Raw genomic sequence first — 26,120 nt, 5'->3', positions numbered from 1 at the left:
GGGGCCTTGACTTTGTCCACCTGAGTTTTCCTTCCACTGTTTAATCTGTTTCTCTTCTCTTCCTCCTCCTCCTCTTCTTCCTCCCTTCCCCGCTTTGTCCCACCCCCTGCATCTCTCTGCCTCCTGTGTTTCTCCCCGCTGGCTTTTCCCTCCCTTTCTTTCCTGTTTTTCTCGCCTATGTCTCTCTGTCTCCCGTGTCTCCGTCTCCATCTCTGCCTTCCTCTCACCCTCTCTCTCCTCCTCGCCAGGGCCCCCCTGCGGAACTGCACGAGCTGCGCCAGCGCAGGCGGAGGCGTTCGGTCCCAGGGAAGCCAGAGACGCCGGATGGCGGCCTGGAGGAGGTGCTGGCGTCTCTCACGTCCCTGAGCTTGGAGCTGGAGCAGCTGCGGCGCCCTCCCGGCACGGCTGAGCACCCGGGCCTCGTGTGCCACGAGCTGCACCGCAACCACCCGCACCTGCCTGATGGTGAGGTCCGGCGGGTGTAGGGGGCGGGGAACATAGGAGCCCCTCCCGCTCACTTGTTCCGCCTGATTCTGCGGCAGGGGAGTACTGGATTGACCCCAATCAGGGCAGCACGCGGGATGCTCTCAGGGTTTTTTGCAACTTCACGGCGGGAGGCGAGACCTGTCTACATCCGGACAAGAAATTTGAGATGGTGAGTAATGGAAGCCACCAGGCTCCTCCCCTCGGCGGCGGGGCACCCGGCCTTGTGTGGGACTTTATCCTTCCGTCAACCAACACTTGCTGCACCTGCTGTATGCCAGGTCCTGTCTGGGGCTATGGCAGATGGCCCAAAAGAAAACAAACTGCTTAAAAAAAAAGATGTATTTTATTTGAAAGGCAGAAAGGGGAAGAGAAGCAGAGGGATGGAGAGAGATCTCCCAATCATTGGTTCACTCCCTGCGAGCACAGTTTGGGCCAGGCAGAAGCCAGGAGCCAGCAACTCCATCCTGGCCTCCATGGGGGTGGCAGGGACCCAAGGACTTGAGCCATCAATCACTGCTGCCTCCCAGGGTGTGCATCAGCAGGAAGCTGGAGTCACGGGCAGAGCCTGGACTGGAACCCAGCACGTGCTTGTGTGGCACGTGAGCATCTTCACGCTGGCGTAGACGCCCACTTCTTGCACGTAGCTTTTAATTCCATTTTCCCTGCGGTCTTTGAAGCACACTGGGGCAGGTCTCTATGTTTTTCTGCCTCTCAAATAATTAAAATATAAACACAGGGGCTGCTGTTTTGGCATAGGGGATAGGGCTGCCACGTGTGATGCCAGCATACCACATGGGCACCGGTTCGAGTCTCAGCTGCTCCAGTTCTGATCCAGCTCCCTGCTGATGGCCTGGGAAAAGCAGCAAAGGATGACCCAAGTGCTTGGGCCCCTGAACCCACATGGGAAACTTGGAAGAAGCTCCTAGCTCCTTGCTTTGGCCTGGCCATTGTGGCCACCTAGGGGAGTGAACCAGTGGATGGAAAAATTTGTCTCTCTTTCTCTCTGTCTCTGCCTGTCTCTGGGTAACTCTGACTTTCAAATAAATAAATACATCTTTAAAAAATTTTCCTCGGCCAGCGCCGTGGCTCAATAGGCTGATCCTCTGCCTAGCGGCGTCGGCACACCGGGTTCTAGTCCCGGTCGGGGCGCTGGATTCTGTCCCGGTTGCCCCTCTTCCAGGCCAGCTCTCTGCTGTGGCCCGGGAGTGCAGTGGAGGATGGCCCAAGTGCTTGGGCCCTGCACCCCATGGGAGACCAGGAGAAGCACCTGGCTCCTGCCTTCGGATAGGTGCGGTGCGCCAGCCGCAGCACGCTGGTCACGGCGGCCATTGGGGGGTGAACCAATGGCAAAAGGAAGACCTTTCTCTCTCTCTCTCTCTCTCTCACTGTCCACTGCCTGCAAAAAAAATTTTTTTTTCCTAAGACTTCCAAGTTTGGTTCTCTCTCTCTCTCTATGTATATGTATATGTATATGTATATGCATATGTATATGTATATACATATATATATAAAGAAGTCTACTTCTTTTGATATGAAAAGTTTTTGAAATTCAGATATCATTTTCCTTCCATAAAGATATTCATGGAAATGCATGGATTTCAAAGTTTGCAACAAATAAAGTTATCTTTTAATTCATTTTTGATGCATATACATTATATATACATAAGATCTCTTTCCTTATTTGCAAGGCAGAGTGACAGAGGGGGAGAGAGAGAGAGAGAGAGAGCGCTCATCCATCTCCTGATTCACTTCCCAAATGGCCACCATAGTTGGGACTGGGCCACATGGAAGCCAGGAGCCAGGGGCTCCATCTGGGTCTCCCATGTGGCGGGCAGGGACCCAAGCACTTGGCCCATCATCTATGGCCTCCTGGATGCATTGGAAGCGCAATGTAGCAGCACCTCAAATGAGGCGCTCCCTTCTAGGGTACAGATGTCCCAAGCAGCAGTGGCTTAACCCATTGCACCTTCGTATCTCTGCTTGAGCAGAACCCTGATTCAGCGGGGTCTCAGGTGCCCAGTGGGTGGGAGTTTAGACAAGCTCAGATCTCCACACTTTAGGAAACCTGGAGAAAAGAATGTGATCTCTACATAGTCACTGACATCCGGGGGCCCTAGGTGGTCTGAAAGGAGGCCAGGAGTGGAGTAAGGGGCTTTCTGGGTTTGGATTCCCCAGACGTAGACCTGCAGCAAAGACTGGAGATATCCCTGGTCGACATGAGCCGAAATGCAGAGGGAGTAAGGGTGGGCACCCAGGGGGTCTGCTACCTTGTCCTCCCTCCCTCCTCCAGGTGAAGCTGGCCTCCTGGTCCAAGGAAAAGCCTGGGGGCTGGTACAGCACCTTCCGACGAGGGAAGAAGGTGGGTGCCCAGGGGCTGAGCCAGGGGTCGTCAGAAACTGCTGGGAACCATGGAGGGGGCAAGGAGGCTGGTGCAGGAGAAGAGGCTGCCACACTGGGCAGAGTGCCTGCAGGGCTTTGGAGGTAGTCGGGTCTGTAGTCCGTGTGGAGCTGGAGGTAGAGTTCAGAGTTCTGGATAGAGGTGAGTACGTGAGAGTCCCGGATTTGGGAGACTGAGTGGCCGTGATGCAGGGGGAGTCAGCTGAGCCAGGCGTGGGGGAGGGGGAGGGGCAGAGGGCATGGGAGGATGGCTCTTAGGCGTCGAGCTTGGATCTCTAGCTGGGGACATAGGGGAGGTGGCAGGCCCGGATGACGGATGAGTGGAGGCTCTGGGAGGAGGTGCTGATGGGATAGCCCCCTCCCTCCCCAGTTCTCCTACGTGGACGCTGACGGGGCGCCGGTGAACGTGGTCCAGTTCACCTTTCTGAAGCTGCTGAGTGCCAGCGCCCGCCAGAGCTTCACCTACACCTGCCAGAACTCAGCTGCCTGGCTGGACGAGGCTGTGGGTGACCACAGCCGCTCCCTCCGCTTCCTCGGGGCCAACGGGGAGGAGCTGGCCTTCAACCAGACGGCAGCGGCCACTGTCAGTGTCCCTCATGATGGCTGCCGGGTAAGGGGGCGTGGCAGGGGCTGGCCAGGAAGGGGGAGGCGAGGCCTCTGCTGCCCTCTCGCTCGCTCACCCCCTGTGTCTTCTCGCCACCAGCTCCGGAAGGGACAGGCGAAGACCCTCTTGGAGTTCAGCTCTTCCCGAGTGGGCTTCCTGCCCCTGTGGGATGTGGCAGCCGTGGACTTCGGCCAGACGAACCAGAAGTTTGGGTTTGAACTGGGCCCTGTCTGCTTTAGCAGCTGAGGGTGGGAGGGGCTCTGAAGGAGCCCCACATGGGGCACAATGGTGCTGAGGCTTTGAAGCCACCATATTTATCGTCTCCTGGGAAGACCCCGGAGCCAGCAGGTGTGACTGGGCTCATCGTGGTCAAAACGGAGGTCCTACTCCCTTCCAGGAGGCCGAGGGTTGGACTCCCTGGCTCAGGGTCCAGCCTCCCCCACCGCGCTCCAGGTGGTTTAACTGTAGTCTGGCTTTCTCGTCTCCATCTGCACCCAACATTCAACTTCCACCTGACCCCATAGGACCCCCGTACAATAACCAACTCAGACCCTCCGCTCAGCCAATGCCTGCCCTCCCCTCCGTGCCCTTGAACGCCCTTTGGTGCTACCTTTGCCCAGAGTTAAGCACTGGATTTCTCCTGATCCCAGGCTGGACCCCTTTGCTCATTCCTCTTCCCAGGTGGGTCCGTGGTGAACAGATTGAAGTCAGACTGCAGAGGGAAGCGGCCCTTCCCTTGGCCAGGCTGTGTGTTCCCTCTGCTGCCTTGGCCCAGCTCTGCAGACTCCCCTCCCCCACTGCCCGTTTCCCCAAGGTCACCTTGCCCTGCCAAATGGTTTGGGGACCAAGATGGTGGGGGTGAATCAGGATCCTAATGGTGCTGCCCTATTTATAGCCGGGTCTGTATTAAAAGGGAAAGAGCTCCTCTGTTGTGTATTGAATCTGCTTCCTCGGGAGCGAAGGCTAGAACATGATGGAAGAGATTCCAGCACGGCCCCTGGCCCTCGCCCCTTGGGCTGTAGGGCATAATTGGCATCTCAAGTCTGAGAATAAACCAACGAACTGTGTTCCTGTCTCTGTCTTTCATCTGGTGCTCGCCATCTCCCTCTAGGCTCTGGCTCTCGTCTCCCCTGTAAGGACTTGCCACTACCTATCTTCATGGACTTGGAGTGTCTTTGGGGAACTCAATTATGATGGCACTCAATGGGCCTATTCACTAACCCAAGAGCCTAGAGGAAACAGCTAGCTGTCTACATTGACTATGGTCAATCCTGGACTCTCCAGGCTGGATCAGGAGTGGGGAACATCCAGCCCATGGGCCAAACAAGACCTGCAAAGCCATTTGGTTCTGGCCCTGCCAACGCAACAGCAGATGGGACTCAAAACTCAATAAAATCCATAGCTGGCTGATTTTTAAGTTGACATTTTGTATGGCCTTTGAATGATGTTGTAAATATCCAAACGGTCCTTGGCAGAAAAAAGCTTCCACACCCCTGGAGTATTAGGAGACGACAGCGACGTAGTTATGGTGTGGGGTGACAGGACAAGAGGTTATTGGTGTGGGTGGCGAGTTAGGGGGTGACTTGGAGGTAGAAGCGAGTTTGCAGTTGAGGACTGGGTTGAGTTGGAGGTTGGGTTGGTGAGTTCAATCTAGAACGAGGTAGGGATGAGTTGGAGATTGGCTCGAGACAGTGTGATGCTTGTCAGCTTTGTTCCTGTGGAGAAATATCTAAAGTAGCCAACTTCATCAGAGAAGAGGTCAGTTGAGCTCAGAGTTGTGGGAGTCTGAGGGCAGCAGCTTGGTCAATGGTGGGGGCCCTCCTGGTGACGTCACACATGTGGTGAATGACAATGGTGAGTGTGTGGGAGCAAGCGCTTTCCAGCCGGGAAGCAAAGAGAGAGATAGAGAGACAGAGATAGAGACAGGGGAGGGACAGGTTTGATTTTTTTTTTTTTTTGACAGGCAGAGTGGACAGTGTGAGAGAGAGAGACAGGGAGAAATGTCTTCCTTTACCGTTGGTTCACCCTCCAATGGCTGCTGCGGCTGGTGCACTGCGCTGATCCAAAGCCTGGAGCCAGGTGCTTTTCCTGGTCTCCCATGGGGTGCAGGGCCCAAGCACTTGGGCCATCCTCCACTGCACTCCCGGGCCACAGCAGAGAGCTGGCCTGGAAGAGGGGCAACCGGGACAGAATCCGGTGCCCCAAATGGTACTAGAACCTGGGGTGGTGGTGCCACAGGCAGAGGATTAGTCTATTGAGCTGTGGCACTGGCCAGGTTTGATCTTTTTACAATAATCCTCTTGTGAGAATAGCTAAGGGGTTGCCTGAGAACCACCTTAATCCTTTCTGAGATCAGGATCTCCAGTGACCCAAAGCCCTAGCTCTTTTTATTATTTTTTAAAGACTTATTGATTTAGGGGCTGGCACAGTGGCACAGCAGGTTAATGCCCTGGCCTGAAGCACCCGCATCCCATATGGGTGCCGGTTTGAGATCCAGCTGCTCCTCTTCCGATCCAGCTCTCTGCTGTGGCCTGGGAAAACAGTAGAGGATGGCCCAAGTCCTTGGGCCTCTGCACCCATGTGGGCGACCTGGATGGAGCTCCTGACTCCTGGCTTTGGATCGGCACAAATCTGGCCGTTACAGTCAATTGGGGAGTGAACCAGGGGATGGAAGACCCCTCTCTCTCTCTCTCTCTGTAACTCTTTCAAGTAAAAAATATTTTTTAAAAAGATTGATTGATTGATTCATTTATTTGAAAGGTGAAGTTACAGAGAGGAGCCCTACCTCTTAAAGGGTCCACCCTTGCCCATAGACCCGTGGGGGCCACCACACCACAGGAGAACCACAGCAAGTGAGTTGAGTGCGTTCACGGTTGTGGACTGCAGATGGGCTCAGTGGGGTTGCTGGTTGGCTGATGGGGGTGTTGAGAGTTTAGAACTGGCTGTCAGCTTGAGTTCTGTTAGTGTTAACTTGAGAAGTTGGTTGTGGTGGATGAGGGTGGGGACTGGCAGTTCGGTAATTCAAGCTGAGATCAGTTATGACAAGAATTGGATTTAGGGTGACTTGAATTGAGGGTTCCATGTTGGGTTGAGGTTTTTTTTTCAAAGAAACAGATTCATTGAGGTATAATCCACATAACATATAATTCACCCATTCAAAGTGAATAATAGAGTGGTTTTTCATATTTTCACAGACTACTATAACCATCGCCACAATCAACTTTAGAATATTTTCATCATCCCTTCCAGGAAAAAAAAAAATATCCTGCATCGTTAGTAGTGACTCCTCATTTCTTCTGAACCAGTAACCCGCGTGCTGTCTGTGTGGAACTGCCTGTAGTCCTGCACAGTGCGGCTCTTTCTTCACAGTGGTCCCTGGGTTCCTGTTGTCGCATCAGTGCTCAGTCCTGTGCATTGTGGAACAGTGTCCCGTTGAATGGACTCACCCCATCTTGCTTAACCATTCATCAGCTGGCGGACGCTGTTGGGTTGGCTTTAGCTCCAAGTGATGCGGGACTGTTGCGAGTTGAGTTGGATCCAGTGGGAGGGGGTGAATAGAGGTTGGAGATGGGGGTGAATTTTCTTCCCAGAACCCAGGACTCGCTTACCCTAGTGCTGCCTCCAGGGCCTCCTTAGACCATCTGGGTCCTTGGCCTGGCACCTGTCATTCACTCAGTCCCTGCTGCCACGGGTCCTGTCCTCACTTACCCTTCTGCGTCTCTCGAGTATTTTCGCAATGCCAGGTGCTGTTTGTAGATCTGGGGAGAGAAGGAAGATGTGGCAAAGAGGTAACACCCAAGTCAGCAGCTCTAGAGTGCAATTTCGTGGCTGTGAGGGAGAATCAAGCCAAGTACAGAGCAGAGAATGGAGGGGGGAGGGGCGGTCAGAGCAGGTGTCCCCAAGGTGACTTTTGTGTAGAAGCCTGAGAGAGGCTGGGGACAACCCAGGTGGAATCCTAAGGAGATGCAGTGGGACCTGAGAAAGCTTGTGGAGTGGCCGGCATTTGGGCTCACGGTCATGATCCGTGTCCTGTAGGCAGTGCCTGGGGTGGACGCCTTACCCTGGCTGCCGGCTCCGGCTTCTTCCGGTGCAGACCCTGGAACACAGCAGTGGCTGCTCAGGTCACTGTGTCTCTACCACCTTACCTGGGAGACCTGGACTGAGTTCCGGGCTGCTGGCTTCAGTCTTCAGCCAGCACTGGCCATTGTGGGCATTTTGCGGAGTGAACCAGCAGTTGGGAGTTCTCTGTGTGCCTCTCTCTCTCAAATAACGGTAACAACTCAAAAAGTTTATGGAAACATGGAATGAAAAGTCAAGTTTAGTTTGGTGTGAAAATATTTTTTTTGCAGTCCACGCATACTTTTTCTATGAACTTTCTGAAATCCCCTCTTATACCATAGCTGGTGAAGAACCAGACACCCCCAGACACAGATGAATGAACAAGTTGATCAACTTCTGGGGGCCAGCGCTTACCGGAGTCAGATCTCTTAGCAACACGGGATGGTGAGGGACTCTCAGACAAGGGATTGGTGTTCCCTTGGTCAATTGTTTTTTAAAAAAAGGCTTATTTACTTGAAAAGCAATTGCCCTTTCTCCTGAGGAACCACTCAGCCCGCCTTGCGCCCCCCTGTGGACCACACCTCACGCCCATGTGACTGGTGGTCACCAGCGGCATTCCTTGTGGCTGTTCACTGAGAATCCACGTGCCCAGCCCTGCTCCTGAACTGTTTGCCTCATCGCAACCTGTGCGGAGAGATTCTGTTCTTTTCCCCGCTATGGTTTCAATATGGAGTGTCCCCAAGGCTTCACGTGTTCAATTGTAGCCCCCGTGGGCAGGTGCTCAGAGGGTGGGAATTTGATCGGACCGTGGTGTGTAGAGGTGGGACTTCTAGAAGGTGATTAGGTCATCAGGTATCTTTGTAAGAAGCGAGAGCGCCCAGAAGAGACACACGTGCACACACACACACACACACATGCATGTGCCTGCTCCCTGTCTCTCACCATGGGAGGCTCCATGCTGCCCCGGGACTCTGCCACCACCGGATGCGGCCCCATGACCTTGAACCTGCAGAACCTTGAGCCCAAACAAACTCTTGTCTTCCCACCTCGCCTGGGCTGGGCTGTTGCGCTGTTGGCACCAGGGAATGGGTGAAGATGTCCGCATTGGTGCAGAGGCGGAAAACCTGGCCCAGAATTCACAGCTAGAAAGTTAGAAAAATCCATGAGCAAATTTCTCCGTAAGCCCCTTCTCTTAGAGGAATGCTCGCCACAGCGCCGGCCCCTCCTGTGAGCTTTCATGAAGACTCTTTCCTTGGCCAAAAAGCTCATTAACGAATGAGAGACGCAGCCTTGGAAAGGAAGGGTTCCCTGGCAAAGGTGTAGAAGGGAATTCTGGGCTTCGTTCTGCTCGTGCTGTTTACTTAGCAGCATTGTCAGCGCCCGGGGAAGGCTGCTGGGAAAACCCCCAGCTGATTTGCATATTCAGCAGCCATAATTAATCACATCACTCGTGCTTCCTGAGCAATTACTGACACCCACTGTTCCGTGCTGGGGGTGGGGTGGGGCGGGCGGCCAGTGTGGGAGTCCTGGAGGGGAGCCTGGCAGGTGTTCGCCCGGGCACACTGACAGTGCTAATTACACGCGCGGACCACGGGCTGTTTAACCACAGCAGGTCACGACCCAAACCCACGGCGTGCTCCTTCCCCCAACCCCCGGCACCCTCAACCTTGCACCTCACCTTCGCCCTCCAGAACCACAAGCCGAAACGAACCTCTTTTCTTTACATCTCGCCTGGGCTGTGCTATTGTGTTATTGGCACCAGAAACTGGATGGAGACAAACCCCACAGGTGCAGAGGTGGAAAACCTCACCCAGAATTCAGAACTATAGAAAGTTAGGAAAAAATCCATGAGCACATTTCACCATGAGCACATTCTCCTCTTTAGAGGAATGCTTGCCATCTTTTTAAAGAGAGGTTGATTTATCTGGAAAGCAGAGGGAGAGAGAGATCTTCCATCTGCTGGTTCGCTCCTCAGATGGCCACCATGGCTGGGGCTGGGTCAGGCTTCAGGCACAGGAGCAGGGAGCTGGATGGGAAGTGGAGCCGCCAGGACTTGAACCAGCGCCCCTGAGGGATGCTGGCATTGCAGGCGGTAGCTTAGCTGGCTGCGCTGCAACACGGGCCCCACCTCCATCTCCAGAGCTTTCCCATCTTTCCCGACTGAGACTCTGTCCTCACGAGACCCGCGCTCCTCTTGTGGGGATTTTCATCCCGAGAACCATGCTGCACGCTCACGGCGCGCGGGGGCTGCAGTGTGCACGACACACGTGCTTTGGCAGGTTTCAAACTCTCTCCGAGTGCGACAGCGCTGCACACATTCCTTCTGCAGCTTGCTTAGTTGGCGCGGCTGGAGATTTTTGCATCGTCTCCATCCTGTCTTTTTTCTTGCTTGAGAGGTTGGAGAAGGTAGGGGGGTGGGGGAGAAAGAGAGAGAGAGAGAACATTGGTTCACAACACAGGGATCCAAATACTGGAACCACCCCCTGCTGCTTTCCAGGAGGCACAGTGGTAGCACCTTGAACCTGGGCACTCCCACATGGGACACTAGCACCTTTTTAAAAAAGAGTTATTTATTTCTTTGAAAAACAGAGTTAAAAAGAGAGAAGGGGAGACACAGAGAGAGAGGTCTTCCGTCCACTGCTTCGCTCCCCAGTTGGCTGCAGTGACCAGAGCTGGGCCGATCCAAAGCCAGGAGCTCCATTTGGGTCCCCCACACAGGTGCAGAGGCCCAAGCACTCAGGCCATCTTCCACTGCTTTCCCAGGCCACAGCAGAGAGCTGGATCGGAAGTGGAGCAGCTGGGCCTCGAACCAGCACCCATATAGGATGCTGGTGCCGCAAGCGGCAGCTTTACCTGCTGCCCCAGAACACTGGCCCTTTGTTTGCTTTAATGGCCCTGCACATGTCTTTTGTGCACAGGTAGGTGGCTCTGGGGAGCACAGATCCCTAAGGACTGGAATTCCAGGTTATGGGGAAGGCATATTTTCAGCTGCCCTGGAAGTGGACTTCATGCTAGCCTCCCAAATCTTCCTACGTCCCCCTTTCCACTGCTTTTCTGAAGCTCCCTGTTTGGTCCCAAGATAAAACTTAAACCCTTCTCCCTGGTGGCTCCGGACTCGCCTGTCACAGGCGAGCTCAGCCCTGAACCTTGCAGCCTCAGGGCCTTTGCATGTGCTCTTGGACTTACCCACAGAGCCCTGCCAGCTCCAGCTCCTATTCAAACTTCAGGTTGCAGCTGGGAGGGGTAGGGGGAGGTCACTCCCTGGCGCCCGTCACCACAGGCTGGGTCAGCACCCCCCACACACAATGCGGGAACCCCACACAGTTGTACACACACCGCACTCTCAGCTCTAAGCTATTTTAGGAGCTGCTGTGTTCGCCGTCACAGAGCCACTGCAGGCCTCACTTGGATTCAGCCCTACTTGTGGCGACATCCTTGCACCTAGAGGCTAGGGTTGCGGAGAGAGAGAGAGACGGGCTGGGATTCCAGCTCAGCCATCGCTGGCCGTGTGGCTTCAGGCCAATCGGCTCACCTCTCCAAGCTGCCCAGGGTTGAACGGAGCAGGGACCCGGCCTGTCTCAGGGTTCACCACTCGGCGGCAAGAGCTGCCGCAGGTCTGGGCCAAGTTCCGGCCGCATAACCTTGGACTGGGGCCTCGCTCTTCCTGCCTTGGCAGTACTGGGAAGTGTTACTGGGTCTCCTTGTCCCGCCAATTCGGCCCTCAATTCCCAGGCCTGTGATGGGAACCACATGTGCTGGACGCCTGCCTGCCTGCCCTCCTTCCCTCCGCCTCCTCCCCCAGAGAGGCCTCCTGAGTCATCCCCCCGCGTCTCGCAGCCTCATTCCCACGCTGCCCTGGCCTGGGGCTCGCGTGTCTGAGTCCCCGCGGAGCTGTTTGTGTGTGAGTGAATCCTCTACCTGTACTGAGCGTGTGTGCGTCTGTGCGTGTGTCTGAGAACCGTTGGCCTGTTTGTGGTGGGTGTGTGCGTATGTTAATGATGCGAATTAATGCATTTGTTTTGTTTTTTAAAGAATCATTTATTTAGTTTTAAACAGTTACAGAGAGAGAGACAGAAAGAGAGAGAGAAAGATCTTCCATCTGCTGCTTCACTCCCCAGATGGCCACAACACTGGGCCAGGCTGAAACCAGGAGCCAGGAGCTTCATCCGGGTCTCCCACGCGGCTGCAGGGGCCCAAGCACTTGGGCCATCTTCTTCCACTGCTTTCCCAGGCCACAGCAGAGAGCTGGACTGGAAGTGGAGCAGCCAGGACTCAAGCAGTTGCCCGAATGGGAAGCCGGCACTGCAGGCGGCGGCTTTACTCGCTACACCGCAGTGCTGGTCCCTGGATTTGCTTTCTGAATCTGTGTGTGTGTGTGTGCCTGTGAATTGTGTGTTTGTGTGACTGTGGTCTCTCTTGTGAGTATATGGGGTGCTGCTGTGTGAACAGCACATCTCCGCTGGGGATGTGTGCATGAGCCGTGTGCATGGGTTGTGGGGGTTGTGTGTTTTGTGGAAGCGAAGCTGTTGGCCATGGATTGGTGGCGGTTGGTGTGACTGTACCCATGGGTGCCTGTGCTTGGCTGACACTTCTGACTGTGACTCCCCCTGCAGGTGGTGGGTGTATGTTTCTGTTGGCTGTGCACCTGGACCCTGCGTCTGAGGACCTGCACTGTGTGTGTGTGTGTGTGTGTCCCCTGGAGGGCAGTCCCAGCACCCAAGAGAGGGAAAGAGTGGAGTTGAGCAGTAAAACAGAGGGGACAGTCTGTGGGGACTTGAAAGGTCAGGGGTCAGCACCCTTACAAAGCCACCAGGATGGGGCTGGCATCGCGGTGCGCGCCAGAGTACTGGTTCCTGTCCTGGCAGATCTACTTTCTTTCTTTTTTTTTTTTTCTTTTTGACAGGCAGAGTGGACAGTGAGAGAGAGAGACAGAGAGAAAGGTCTTCCTTTCCATTGGTTCACCCCCCAGTGGCCACTGCTGCCGACGCACCGCGCTGATCTGAAGCCAGAAGCCAGGTGCTTCTCCTGGTCTCCCATGCAGGTGCAGGGCCCATGGACTTGGGCCATCCTCCACTGCACTCCCTGGCCACAGCAGAGAGCTGGCCTGGAAGAGGGGCAACCGGGACAGAATCTGGCACCCTGACCAGGACTAGAACCTGGGGTGCCGGCGCCGCAGGCGGAGGATTAGCCTAGTGAGCCACGGCGCCGGCCAGCTGGCTGATCTACTTTCAATCCAGCCACCGATGTCGGAGACCCAGATGGAGCTCCAGGCTCCTGGCTTTGGCCTGGCCCAGGCCTGGCTGTTGCAGCCACTTGGGAAGTGGACCAGCAGGTGGAAGATGTTTCTCTCTCTCTGCCTTTCAAATAAATAAATACGTATTTAAAAAAAAAAAAGGGAAATATTTCCAGAGCGATCTCGTTAGCAGTCTTAAGAGATACTGCCCTCATCTACTGATGGGTTAAACTCTTCCCCTACTCTCAAACCCTGTCTTTGTCATTTTGACTCCATCCTGAGGAGAGAGACTGAGCTCTGGGAAGTGCCTGGGAGATGGTCCAGTGTAGCCTGGCGCTCTGGGACTGCGGGGATGACACGGTTCTTTCCAGATAAATACTGGGAATGAGCATTATTCAGTCTTGGAAAAGGACCAAATTCTGACACCTGCTACAACACAGATGAACTCTGTGCCCAGTGTAAGAAGTCATTCGTGAAAGGGCAAATACCGGATGATTCCACTTCTAGAAGGTTTTGAGAGTAGTTAAATTAACAGAGACAGCAGAAGTGAGATATGAAGCAAGAAACAATCCTGAAGATGAGAACGGAATTCCTGGGGTTGGTGCTGTGGTGTAGCGGGTAAAGCCACCACCTGCAGTACCGGCATCCCATATGGGCGCTGATTCAAGTCCTGGCTGCTCCACTTCCTATCCAGCTCTCTGCTATGGCCTGGGAAAGCAGCAGAAGATGGACCAAGGCCTTGGGCCCCTGCACCCGCAAGGGAGACCTGGAGGAAGCTCCTGGCTCCTGGCTTTGGATCAGCGCAGCTCCGGCTATTGTGGCCAATTGGGGAGTGACCCAGCGGATGCAAGACCTCCCCCCCCCCACCTCTCCTCTCTCTCTGTGTAACTCTGACTTTCAAATAAATAAATCAATCTTAAAAAAAAAAAAAAGAACAAAATTCCTGGATCCAGCCATAGCTGAATTCCATTACCCATGGGTTTCTTTTCGGTGTGTTAAGCCAATATTCTTTTGTTTCCTTGTTTGTTGAATCCAGTTCAGGTTGAGTTTCTTCCAGTGGCTACCAAAGGAGCCCTGAATAAATGTTTAAAGGGGTCAGCAAGAGAAAGACTTGGGTAGACATAGTGCTATCCACAGATTCATTAATTCATTAACTCCTTCTTGGCCATTTGCTCTGTGCATGGGAAACAAATACCCAGGCCATGTCCGTCATCCTCTGGCTGCACACATGGAGGGTTCACAGGAAAGCAGAGCAAATGGCAAGGTACAGTCCTTCCACCCCAACTCCCACATGTTGTGGGGGGTGACTGGTCCAGGGCCAGACTCCGAGACACCTGATTCATCAGTTCTGACATCCTTGAGAAGCCTGTGTGATCCCGTCAACGACGATCCACAATCCTGCCCACGACACTGTGGACACGTGGGCTCTTCCGAATACTGACCGCAGGGCTGAACTTGAAACTGATGGCTGGGTAGCCACAGAGCTGAGTGGGTCATAGCCACAGGATGACCTGGTCATCATTTAGACCAAAGGAAGCTCTGGACAGAGACCACAGCACCAGGATTGGCTGTGGTTGTGATAAGCACAACACAGCCAGGAAACTGACCACAAGCATAGATCGCCACATAGACCACAGCACAACCAGGAATGACCACTGGTGGCCGCAAAAGTGACCACAATGCTAATCCCAGCAGAAGCAGGAGGTGCTGATGGCGCATAAATCACATTCAACAGGACACTGCCCACAGCACGGTCATGACAATGAGCTCGCCACTGACCAATTGGAAGGATAGAGCCCATGCCAGGTGGTTCAGTAGAGGGTATTTAACATGGAGAATTTGTCACAGAGGTGCTAGGAAGGCTTAAAAGCAAGCAGAGGACGGTGAGCCAACTCTAGACGGCAAGTCGTCGTCTTCCCAAGGGCTGAAATGAACCGGGGAGGAGGTAGTGGCTGCAGCCCCCTGGCAAGACTTGACCCATATTGGGAACAACCTAGTAGGGCTGAGACCACAAAGGAGACACACGCTCACGGCTGGAGACACCCACAGTGAACAGAGAGGAGAACTCTGACTTCTCCTCTCGTCTAGCCCGCCAGTCTCCTTTGTGACCTCCCATTGGCTTAGCCAGATCAGAAGCAAGGGAGCCTGGGAAATGCAATGTGTAGGGGCCAAGGGAGCTTGGGAAACAGGTTTGCAGGAGCTGTCCCCCTGATACAGAGGGGAGCGGATGAGAGCATGGGGAATGGGTCTGAGAACGTACTGATCAAATCCCAACCACACGAGGGCATTTCCAGAAGTCTGTGGCAACTGGAATTAAAAGATGAGTTTAGGGGTGGGAGTTTGGCTGGTGGTTGGGATGTCCACATTGGAATGCCTGGCTCCGGCTCCTGGTTCCAGCTTCCTTCCCATGTGCACCTGGGAGGCAAAAGGGATGGCTCAGGTGGCTGGATCCCTGACACCCAACTGAGGATACCTGGATGAAGTCCCCAGTTTCCAGCTTTGGCCTTGGCTAGGACCATTGTGGGCATTTTGGGAGTGAGCCAGTGAGTGGGAGCTCTCTCTCTCTCTCTCTGTCTGCTTCTTGAATAAACAGACAATTTTTTTCTTAAAAAAAGTTTATTTTGGGCTGGTGCTGTGGTACAGCAGGTTAAACCACTGGCTGCTCTGCTTCTGATCCAGCACCCTTCTAATGAGCCTAGGAAGGCAGTGGATGATGGCACAAGTATGTGGATCCTTGCAGCCACCTGGGAGTCCCAGATGAGTTCCTGGCTTCTGGCTTCAGCCTGGCCCAGCCCCAACATGGCTGCCATTTGCAAGTGGACTAACAGATGGAAGATTTCTTTTTCTCTCCGTCTCTCCCTTTCTTCCTTTCCCTCTGCCTTTCAAATAATTTTTTTTAAAATCCCTGTATTCTGGAGCAATTTTTTTTTGAAATCTATGCCTACAAAAGTCTTCAAAGTCTAGGAAAAGATCGTATTATGAATAAACTATGCATGATTTTCATTCTTTAAGGTCAAAGTAGATGCATGTTCGTTCCATTTCCCATGAAGTTTCTGAAGTGTCTTCCTACAGGACAGCCACAGCTTGGCCCTGAGTGTGACCGTCCCAGCAGCCAGAGCCTGAGGAAGATGCTGTTCATGGTCCTGAAGCTCACGGGCACTCACAAGGGCGCCCACTCTTGGTCAAGACTTTGGGTTCCACCCGCCCTTCTCCTCCCACCCCATCTTACTGCAGCCTTGGCCTGCGAACCTAGCAAAGGATTGCCTTTGGGGGAGAGGGGGAAGAGGTAAAAGAGTGGATGAGATACCTCCCCAGGCTCAGATTCTGTTATTTAAAAAAAAATAATTTATTTATTTGAAAGCCAGAGAGACAGAGACAGAAAAAAAGACAGACAGAGATCTCTCATCTGCTGGTTCACTCTCCAAATACTTCCACAAGCTGGGGCTGGGCTGGGCCTAAGCTGGATGCCAGGAACTCAACCCAGGCCTCCTTGTGGGTTGCAGGAGCCCAGGTGCTGGAGCCAGCGACCTGTTGCCTCCCAGGGTGTGTGTTAGCAGGAAGCTGGAATCAGGACCATGGCCAGAACTCAAACACAGGCACTCCGAAATGGGATTATGGGCGTCCCAACCGGCACCCTAACCGCTATGACAGATGCCCACCCCCCACATTCTGCTTGGTGCCCATATTCCATGTCCAGAGTCCCCGACCCCAAGGCTCTGAGCGCTGGCTGCTTGTCTTATTCCCTTCCAACAACCCTCTGAGAACATGGCTCTTCCAGGAGACGGACAGCTCTTTGTCTCGTGTCCCCTGGTGAGCGAGTGAGACCAACCTGGACAAAACCATGCACAGCGTGTGCTATTTGGGTGCACATAGTAGGGTCTCAAACCTGCCAGCCTGCCCTGTACCCTAAGTTTCCTAGGCGCTTTCTCCAACACCTGACTTATTATCCCCTGCACGGGCAAAGCCATCGAGCAGTGGTGGGGAGGGGAGACCATGGAGGGAGGCTGATGGAGGCTCAGAGGCAGGTGGGCAGGCCAAGGGCGCCTTTCAGCATGCAAACAGCTTCCCGTGGAGGCAGAACGGGCCTTCTCATTCTCTTGGGATCTGGTCAGTAGACCAGGAGCCCAGCTCAGGTGTGGCGGGGGAGGGCCCGTGGGGAGTGGGTGCCCAGGAAGAGAGAAACTCAAACACCCCCCCTACACACACACACACACACACACACACACACGTTGGCAGGCCAGGCCCCGCAGTCTCCACCTCCGCCCTGGCGTGGACCCTTTCCCCAACTTCCGATTTTACACGCCCTGCCTCAGTTTCTCTGTTGGTTCCGGAGGGAAGGGGGTCTCCTCATTTCTCCCCTTTGCACTGAGCCACTCCTTCCTCTTCCCCCATCACCTGCGTGGGTCCCCCTCCCACGTCCACTTTGACACGGGGAGGGTCTGGGGAGGGTGAGATGGCAAGCACGCGACGGACACCCCTCCCCCAGCCCCGTGCCCCGCTCCCACAGCGGGTGGGAGGTTAAGGGATCTGGCGCCCAGGCCCCCTCGCCAGCGCCAGCTCCCCCTCTCATCCCCGCTCTCAGCGGACCACCCCCCCTCCTCGCTTGGTTGGAGCCCAAAGACGAGCTGGGGGCGGGTCGGGGGGCGGAGCCCGCCACAAAGGCTCGGCGCGGCCGAGGGGGCGGGGGTGGGGCGGAATCCCGGCCGCGGGCGAGGCGGGGAGGCGGCGGCGCAGGGTGGCCCCGGCCGGCCGGGCGGGGTCGCGCCTGGTGGCGGTCCCGGGCGCCGGGAGGGCGGGCGGGCGGGCGGAGAGCCGGGCCGGGGGCGCGTCATGTGGCCGCTCACGGTCCCGCCGCTGCCGCTGCCGCTGCTGCTGCTGCTATGCCCAGGCCTCGCCGGACAGGTAAGGGCCCGGCGGGCAGGTGCGGGCGCGGGGGGGCTCCAGGAGGGGCGGGGAGCCCCGAGGGTTCCCAGGGGAACGGCAATTGGGGGTGGTCCAGCAGCACCCCACCCCCCACGGAGCTTCAGGGGTGGTGAAGGGCTGGGGGTCGCCGCGGGGAAGGGGCTGCCGGGCCGTTCACCCCGGCTTGGGGGAGAAGGAGAGGCGCTTCATATCCTTTCTGGGGCTGGGACGGTTTGGGGGTGCAGCGGGACGCCGGCTTGGCGGTTGTCATTCCCTGGGCGACCCGGAGCCCACACCCCACCTCCTGGCTGGCACGAAGTGGGGTGAAGGGGAAAACTTCGGGGGGCCTTTGCCTTTCCCCTGCACGGCTGGGGGACTTGGGGTGAAGACCCTCCCCCATCACGCACACACACTCCTCGCCTGCACCCCCAGTGTGGGAAGGGGGCGGGACTCACGTGTGAGTGACTGACAGGGACGTGTGTGGGGTGCAGGGTGAACGTGTCTTTGTGTCCAGGCTTGGGTGTGACCGAGGGGAGTTTGTGTGTGGGGGCGTCCACTTGGGAGTGAGTTGGGGTGTGTGTACGGTGGGGAGATCCTGATGGGTGACAGTGCCTGGCTGCCACCCGTGTTGGGGTGGTGGTGCCAGGCGGGCGAGCCAGCCGTGGGAGTTGTGTGCCTGTGTGTGCCTGGCAGCTAGGACTGATCCCAGCGCTGTGGGTGACAGTGTCCCCATGGGCATGTGTGGCCAGGTGTGTGGCTGTGTGAGCGCACCGAGGTGACCCAGCGCATGCGGTTCTGGGCCTTAAGTGCTTGGGAAGGGGCCTTGGGGGGCGAGTGACTGCGTGCAGGCGTGTGTGTGTGTGTGTGTGTTAGTGCCTCGCACACACTGCTTCTCCCTCCCCATCCTTCCGCAAGGTTTGCAAAATGTGGGGGTCCAGGCATCTTCAGCTCTTGGGGAACCCCTCCTGTACTCTATCCTGGGGATAGGAGCACCCCCAAATTCCCAGCTCTAGATGAGCTCAAAGGGAAGCTGGAATCGAAAATAAGGATAGAAATAGCAGTGAGCATGCATTAAGTGGCTGCTGTAGCAGGCACTTGCTCAAGCCCACAGGGTGAGGTGAGGCATTTCAGCCCCTCAGCCCCTCCCTGGGGATGCTGTCCGTACCCTTGCTCTGTAGATGGGGAAACTGAGGCGCGGGGAGAAGAAAAAACTTCTGCTGAAAGACTCACAGCTCAAGAGTGGCAGAGAGCGTTGGAATGGGAGGCAGTCAGGCTCCCGCGTCCACATGGTCAGCTTTTTGTTAAATAGCCCACTCCATGGATGGGGAAAGGGCTTGTGGAGATGTTGCAAGGTGGGGTTTTCAGCTCGAAATTCAGATTAAAAACCCTCTGGGCACCTTCCCTCTCCTGTACTGCACGCTGTACCCACCCCAGGAGGGCACTGGGAGAGATGGAGGTTTGCATCTAGATGCAAGAATTTCTGAGGGACCACGGGAGAGGTTGGGGGGATGGGGCCCCTCTTTCCAGGGTCTGCATCTCAGCACCTGCCCGCTGGGTGGGAGAGGGGCCGTGTCCAGCACCTGGCACCAGGCTACACACAGTAGGAGCTTAATGGATCCCTGATCCAGAGAGAAACACACACACACACAGAGGCATGGATTTGCAAAACGACTGGGGAAAATGGCCAGAAATGGAGCTGAATTTGGATTCCCAAAGGATCCTTGGCACCAGTACCTGGGGATCGCCCCTACCCGTGCTAGCCCCTCGGGAACGCCAGGCTTCCTGTCGTGTCACCCACATTGGCTGGGTACACAGTTTGCTGTGAGAGGTAGTTGGGGGGGGGGTGGGTGAGCGCTACAAACTGCAAGGCCCAGAGTTCCCTGGGGGCGGGGCTAACCTGGGTCCTCCAAGGGGAGGGGCTTAGCAAGGCGGTGTGGGGCGGGGCTAAACGCAGGCAAGGGGCGGGGCTTCCATCAGTTGGGGCGGGGCTGCCGGAGTTCTGCTGTAGGCTGCAGTGCCTCCCAGTGGCCAGCACAGGTATGGCGCCCCGGGGAGCCCCAGGGAGGTTCTGTCCTCTCCATGGCTTCCCAGAGACCCGTCCCGGATCCCTGATGGGCTGTGGGCTCCACCAGGGCTCTTTCCTGGGAAGAAATTTATTCATTCATTTATCCATCCATTCATTAAGCACAAGGGATACAGCCGTGGCCCAAGTGGTCAAATCCCTTCTCTTTCACACTGACCTTTTGGCAGAGGAAACATACACAAACCAAATAAATATATGATACAAAGTCAACAGCGAGGTCCATGTATAAGAACATCAGGTAAATGTCGAGACGAGCAGACTGGCAAAGGAGATTACAGAGAGACCAGGGTGGGAAGTAGGAGCGGTCAGGTGTCTCTATGGAGCTGATATTTTTACTTCTTATTTATTTTCTAAAGACAGGCAGAGACATCTTCCATCAGCTGATTCACTCCCCTGTGCACGCAACAGCTGGGCCGGGCAGAAGCCAGGAGCCTGGAATTCCATCCGGGTCTCCCACGTGGGTGGCAGGGGTCCAAGCACTTGGACCATCACCTGTGCATTGGTGGGAAGCTGGCTAGGGAGCAGAGGTGGGACTCGAACTCAAGCACTCAGATATGGGACGTGGCCAAATGCCTGCCCCAGGAAGTGTCGTTTGATGCGACAGCTGGAGGAGGTGAGAGAGGGAGCCCTGTGGGTATCCCAGAGGGAAAGCATGCAAGGAGGGAGGAACCGCAGGTGCAAAGGCCCTGGGGTAGGGACGAGTCTGGCATGTTTGAGAGCCGTGAGGAGGCTGGTGTGGGCGAGGGGGATTGGGGATTGGGAATTTGGGTGAGGCCAGGGCACCTAGGAACTTGGGTGCTGTGAGATTGAGTCTGGATTTGAGTTGGAAAGTAGGACCTGTCGGAGTCATTGTCCCTCCATCCAGGGTCCGTCTCGGGTGTTCTGGGTTCTGGTCTGTGAGTGATTTGGAGCTCCCAGACATCCTGAAGCCCCAAGCCCCCCCACCTTCCCTGTGGGAAAGGTACCACCTTCCTAACCACTGGGAAGATCCCCCCCCAGATGGCTATATCCTTGGCACTATTTGGGCTTGGGGGCCACTTGTTCCTGGAACCCTTCATCCCCCACAGGATAAGGGGAGGAGGATTGTTCAGTTTGGATCATGCACCTCAGGGCTTTTGCATTTAACATTCCCTCCGCCAGGGGGTGCTGCCCCCTAAGTAACTCCTTGCTGTCCTTTCTGCTTAAATGTCACCTCCTCTGAGAAGCCCACCCTAAGCAGCCATCTGAGACGGCCGCCCTCTGCTGCTCTCTGCGCACTTCTCTGTGTTATTTTTCTTTGTCATCCTGCTTTTCACAGCTTGTCTGTTTATCCTTCAGTTGGCTCCTCATCAGAGCAGAAACCCGTCAGGGCCCAGGGGTCTTTCCAGTGCCTAGGACAGAGCTGGGCCCACAGCAGGTGCTCAACGAATTTCTAAAAATGTATTTACCGATTTGAGAGGCAGAGAGCGCGCACACAGACACACACACACACACACACACACACACACATATGAGACAGCGCCATCTGCTGGTGCACACCCCAAATGCCTGCAGTGGCTGGGGCTGGGCCAGGGCGGGGCTGAAGCTGAAGTCTCCCACGGGGGTGGCAGGAGCTCAGTGGCTTGAGCCCCTCCCCCAGTCTGCATTAGCAGGAAGCTGGAGCTGTGGTGGTGGTGGGGGTGGCTCCCGGACCGCAGCGTGGGATGTGGGAACTGCAGGCTGGATCCCGCCTCGGGACATTCCTGTGCAGGGCCAGGCGCGCATCCAGCCTGGCTTTCTTTTGGAAATCATGACTCCCGTTCCGTTGGCCCCTCTTTCCCACGAGGGATATGTGTCAAGGCCCCCCCCCCACCAGTGAATGCCCAAAACGGCACACAGCCCTGACGCCTAAACAGGCACGAGGGGAACTTGGAAAGTTCCTGGAAAATGGGCGTAAGTGCTGAGTTTAGGGGTGGGCGTTTAACCTAGCGGTTCAGACGCCCACACCCCATGTCGCAGTGCCTGGGGTGGGTTCCCCACTCTAGCTCCTGACTCCAGCTCCCTGGGAGGAAATGGTGATGGCTCACGTGACTGGGTTCCAGCCCCCGACGTGGGAGACTGGTGACACTCCCAGCTCCTGGCTCTGGTCCCAGCCAGTGTGGGCATTTGGGGAGTGAACTAGCCCATGGAATCTCTCTCTCTCTCTCTCTCTCTCTCTCTCTCTCTCTCTCCTGCCCCTCTGTCTGTCTCTCTGCTTCTCAAATCAATAAATACAGAATTTGAAAAAAATTTTAAAAATATTTATTTGAAAGGCAGAGTTATGGGGGTGTAGGGGGGGGGATTAAAAAGAGTTCGTCCAGCCTCTGGTTCACTCTCTAGATGGCCACATGGCAGGGGTCAGGCCAGGCCAAAGCCGGCAGCCTGGAACTCCATCCGGGTCTCCCACGCGGGTGCAGGGGCCCAAGCACTTGGGCCATCTTCTGCTGCTGCGTTCCCAGGCCATAGCAGAGAGCTTGGTCAGAAATAGAGCAGGGGCTGGCGCTGTGGCATAGCGGGTAAAGCCGCCAGCTACAGTGCCAGCATCCCATATGGGCGCTGGTTCGAGTCCCGGCTGCTCCACTTCCGATCCAGCTCTCTGCTGTGGCCTGGGAAAGCAGTGGAAGATGGCCCAAGTCCTTGAGCCCCAGTATCCACATGGGAGACCTGGAATAAGCTCCTGGCTTTGGCTCAGCTCTGGCTGTTGTGGCCATCTGGGGAGTAAACCAGCAGATGCAAGACCTCTCTCTCCCTCTCTCTCTTTCTCTCTGCCTCTCAGATAAGATACATAAATAAATAAAAAAAAGTGGAGCAGCCAGGACTCGAACCTGCACTCACAGGGGATGCCAGCACTGCAGGTGGCAGCTTTACCTACTGCACCACAGCACCAGCCCGAGATGTTGATTTTAGTTGCACAAAGGTTTGAAACCCAGGCACAACTTTCCACACATGTTTCCCACAAACTGAGGGCAGCTCGTGTGTGTGGCTTGCATCCAAATGTACATCTTCTCATTCCGCTTTTGAGAACACCTGAGGTCCTCTGGTGCTGTGTGCTCTCCCGTGGGCCCTGCAGTGTTGCTACCCGGTGCTGGAGTTCATCAGTCCCCCCATGTTTTATGCCCCAGCCCCTGCTTTGTGCCACTGCTCTTGCACTTTGGGGCTGTTACTAAGTAATACAAGGCTTCCTTGAACACGAGCAGGGTAACCAGGATGTGACAGTGTGGTGCCTGCAGCGTGGATACGCTGGACCACGGGGCCATTTGCCTCCCGGGCAGGGTGGAGTGTGGAGGGATGAGATTTCATTGCCCAGAGCAGCCCACAACTTCAAAGTTACCAAGTACTTGCTTCTGAAATTTTCCATGTACTCTTTTGGGAAGGTTGACCGTGCCTTTGGTGGGAGACACCGTGGCAGGAGGGGTCCCAGGAACCACGTGCTCCTGGACCAGAGGCACCAAGAAAACCCGTCTTCTTACCTAGTGCCTGAGGCCCCACCGGCCCAGGGCACCACTGTTTAGGGCTAAGACCCTGTTCTTGGGGTGGGCAATTAACAGCCCGCATCCTGTATTGGAGTGCTTGGAGCCCCGGCTCTGCTTCTGATTCAGCTCCCTGGGAGGCAGCAGGTGGTGGCTCAAATACCCGGGTATTTGACATTGACCTGGGCTGGAACCCGATCCACGCAGGAGCTATAGATTGAGTTCAGAGTTCCTGGCTTTCGCCTTGGCCCAGCCCCCACTGTGGCAGGTGTTTGGGGCATGAACCAGTGGATGGAAGACCTCTCTCTGCCTTTCAAATAACACCTTCTTTTTTATTTTAAAGAGATCCTGTCTTCCCCAGGCTCCTGTAGAAAGTGTAAAAGCCCAAAGTGGGAGGAAATGAAAGGAAACCTTTAAAAGGGCTAAGAGAGTAAGGGCAGGGCAGAGCTGAGGCGGGGCTAGGTCTTTAATTAAAGAGCGGGAGCGCCACCTGCTGGTGGAATGAAGTTTGTGCAGGGGCTGTGTGTGCGTGACCATGGTGAAGGTATGTGGGTGTGTGCCTGTGTTTGCAGGTGTATACCAGTGTGTGTGTGTGTGCGCGTGTGCACGCAGGTGTGTGTGTGCTTGTAGCCCCCTGCCAGAGGAGAGCAAGTGAGACCCTTGCTTCAAGTGCAAAATTTAAGGGAACTCCAAAAACCTCATTAACCAAGATACTTTAATACATTTAAAATTTTTTAATTTAAAAATATTTTTAAAAGATTTATTTGAAAGACAGAGTTATAGAGAAACAGAGAGAGATCTTAAATCTGCTGGTTTATTCCCTAAATGGCCACAACAGTCAAGGCTGGGCCAGGCTGAAGCCAGGAGCCAGGAGCTTCATCCGGGTCTCCCATGTGGGTGGCAGGGGCCCAAGGACTTGGGCCATCTGCTGCTTCTTTTCCAGGCATATTAGCAGGGAGCTGGATCGGAAGTGGAGTAGCCGGGACTCGAACCAGTGCTCAAATGGAGTGCCAGCATTGCAGGCGGCTGCTTTACCCTCTACACCACAACGCTGGCCCTTGAATGCAATATTTTAAAGAAATGAAAATTCATGCAAAGAAATCTATAATGAGCACAATATCAAAATTTTACTTATAGATGAGGTCCAGGTCTGCACCTGACTTTAATGCTGGCCCCGTGGGAGCAGGTCTGTGGTGTCCCTGTGGGACGGTTCAGGGACGATGCACAGCGGTCCCTTGGTGTCATCGGGGGATTGGTCCCAGGACCTCTGCAGGTACCCAAATCCCCAAATCTCAAGTCCCCCCTTTAAAAGCAGTGCGGTATTTGCAGAGCGCCCAAGCCCATTGCCCCGTAAGCTTTGTTTTGCATCATCCATCTCTGGCTGAGAGATGCCTGCTACGGTCTAAGTGCTGTGTCCAGAGCCGTTAGGCCAGGGAAGCGTCTCTTAGGTGCTCAGGAGGGTAGGGGTCTCTTCCTGACCGTTTTCCACCTGCACTGGGCTGACGTTGTGGGTTCGGAGCGAGGACTGCATGTACTTGGCGTTGGTCAAGCTGTTTAACTTCATCGTCGGACCTGCTGCCTTCCCAGATTCATTTACGTACGGAGCGCCTCTCAGGCTGGGACCCCCACGCCTCACACCGGCGCTGGGTGACCTGGCGCGCTCTGCAGCGCCTGGCTGTGTTGGGACAAAGGCTGTGGTGACGGGAACAGGAGACTTCGCTCCTACTTTCTTTAGAGAACAGCTCAGTGTCTTCACCCCTGGGTGGGGGCCCGCCCGGCTCACGACTTCACCCCCCGCCCCCAGGGTTCAGGCACCAACCAAGCAGAAGCCGGAAGAGAGCAGAGAAGGCTCAGGGACACAGCCCCTACCCTCTGCAGGCTGCCGCGGCTCCCGGGAACCCGGGCGGCTCTCCCAGGCCCGTCTGCATGGCCCTAACAGTCCTGAGTCTCCTGCATTTGTGGTTGCGATGGCCGGGACTGGGTTGCACCAAACTCGGCTGCTGAATCGGGAGCTCCGTCCGGGTCTCCCACGTGGGTGGCAGGGACCCAAGTATTTGAGCCATCGCCACTGCTTCCCAGAGCGCGCGTGCGCAGAGAGCTGGCGTGAGGCGCAGAGCCTGGGACGAGGGCGTCCCAGGGGGCGGCTTACCCGCTTGGCTCAATGCCTGCCCCTCTGAGCCCCTCATAGCAGATGAGAAGGCCGGTGTCACTGCACAAGAAGGAAGGAAACAGAAGGCACAGCCAGTTGAATGCAATCCAAAAACGAGGGTGCTTTAAAAAGTAAATAGAAAACGGAAAGAAGCGGCTGGCTTTGTGTGGCCAAGTAGGGTAAAGCCACCACCTGCAGTGCCGGCATCCCATAGGGGTGCCAGTTCAAGTCCCGGCTGCTCCACTTCCAATCCAGCTCCCTGCTCATGCACCTGGGAAGGCAGCAGTGATGGGCCAAGTACCTGGGTCCCTGCCACCCCCGTGGGAGACCCAGATGGAGCTCCTGGCTCCTGGTTTCAGCCTGGCCCAGAAGTGAAATAAATCTTTAAAAAAACAAAATGAGATGAGAAGAGAACATTGCTTTAGTCCCACAATTTTGAAAATCCATGCATTTGAGGGATATTCAAAAAATTCACAAAAGTGTGTATTATGAGAGAATCTATGGATAGATTTAAAAAAAATTTGCACTAACATGATGTTTGATTCCACTCTTCCATGGACCTCTTGAGGCCTCCCCTAGCCACTCAGCTTTCAAGCCCTGAAATGGTCTCCGTTATTCTCGTAAAAAATACATAGCCAGCAAAGGTGAGCTAGAGTCTTCGTATTTGTAACTTCTGCACTGATCCCCATGAAAAAGGACCCACAGCGAGGCACTGGGGACATGGAGAGATGTGGCAGCCT

The 26,120-nt window shown here is 55.3% G+C and overlaps 2 protein-coding genes across 2 annotated transcripts in view; both read left to right on the top strand.

Moving 5' to 3' along the window:
• COL5A3 (collagen type V alpha 3 chain) overlaps positions 1-4,554 on the top strand; it is a 38,179-nt gene extending 33,625 nt beyond the window's left edge. The window contains exons 63-67 of the mRNA XM_002722844.6: positions 249-465; positions 543-655; positions 2,777-2,845; positions 3,254-3,493; positions 3,587-4,554. Of these exons, the coding sequence (XP_002722890.4) occupies positions 249-465; positions 543-655; positions 2,777-2,845; positions 3,254-3,493; positions 3,587-3,733 (786 nt within the window). The 3' untranslated portion in view covers positions 3,734-4,554. The remainder of the gene's footprint in view (positions 1-248; positions 466-542; positions 656-2,776; positions 2,846-3,253; positions 3,494-3,586) is intronic.
• A 12,964-nt stretch (positions 4,555-17,518) lies between these two features.
• OLFM2 (olfactomedin 2) overlaps positions 17,519-26,120 on the top strand; it is a 56,510-nt gene continuing 47,908 nt past the window's right edge. Inside the window, exon 1 of the mRNA XM_017338787.4 lies at positions 17,519-17,681. Coding sequence (XP_017194276.4) covers positions 17,610-17,681 — 72 coding nt within the window. The 5' untranslated portion in view covers positions 17,519-17,609. The remainder of the gene's footprint in view (positions 17,682-26,120) is intronic.

The sequence above is a fragment of the Oryctolagus cuniculus genome, chromosome 16 (genome assembly GCF_051225735.1).
Source record: "Oryctolagus cuniculus isolate XC-2025 breed Fujian yellow rabbit chromosome 16, ASM5122573v1, whole genome shotgun sequence".
Lineage (NCBI taxonomy): Eukaryota > Metazoa > Chordata > Mammalia > Lagomorpha > Leporidae > Oryctolagus > Oryctolagus cuniculus.
The sequence above is the reverse complement of the archived record's forward strand: the minus strand, read 5'-3'. Positions and strand labels throughout refer to the sequence as shown.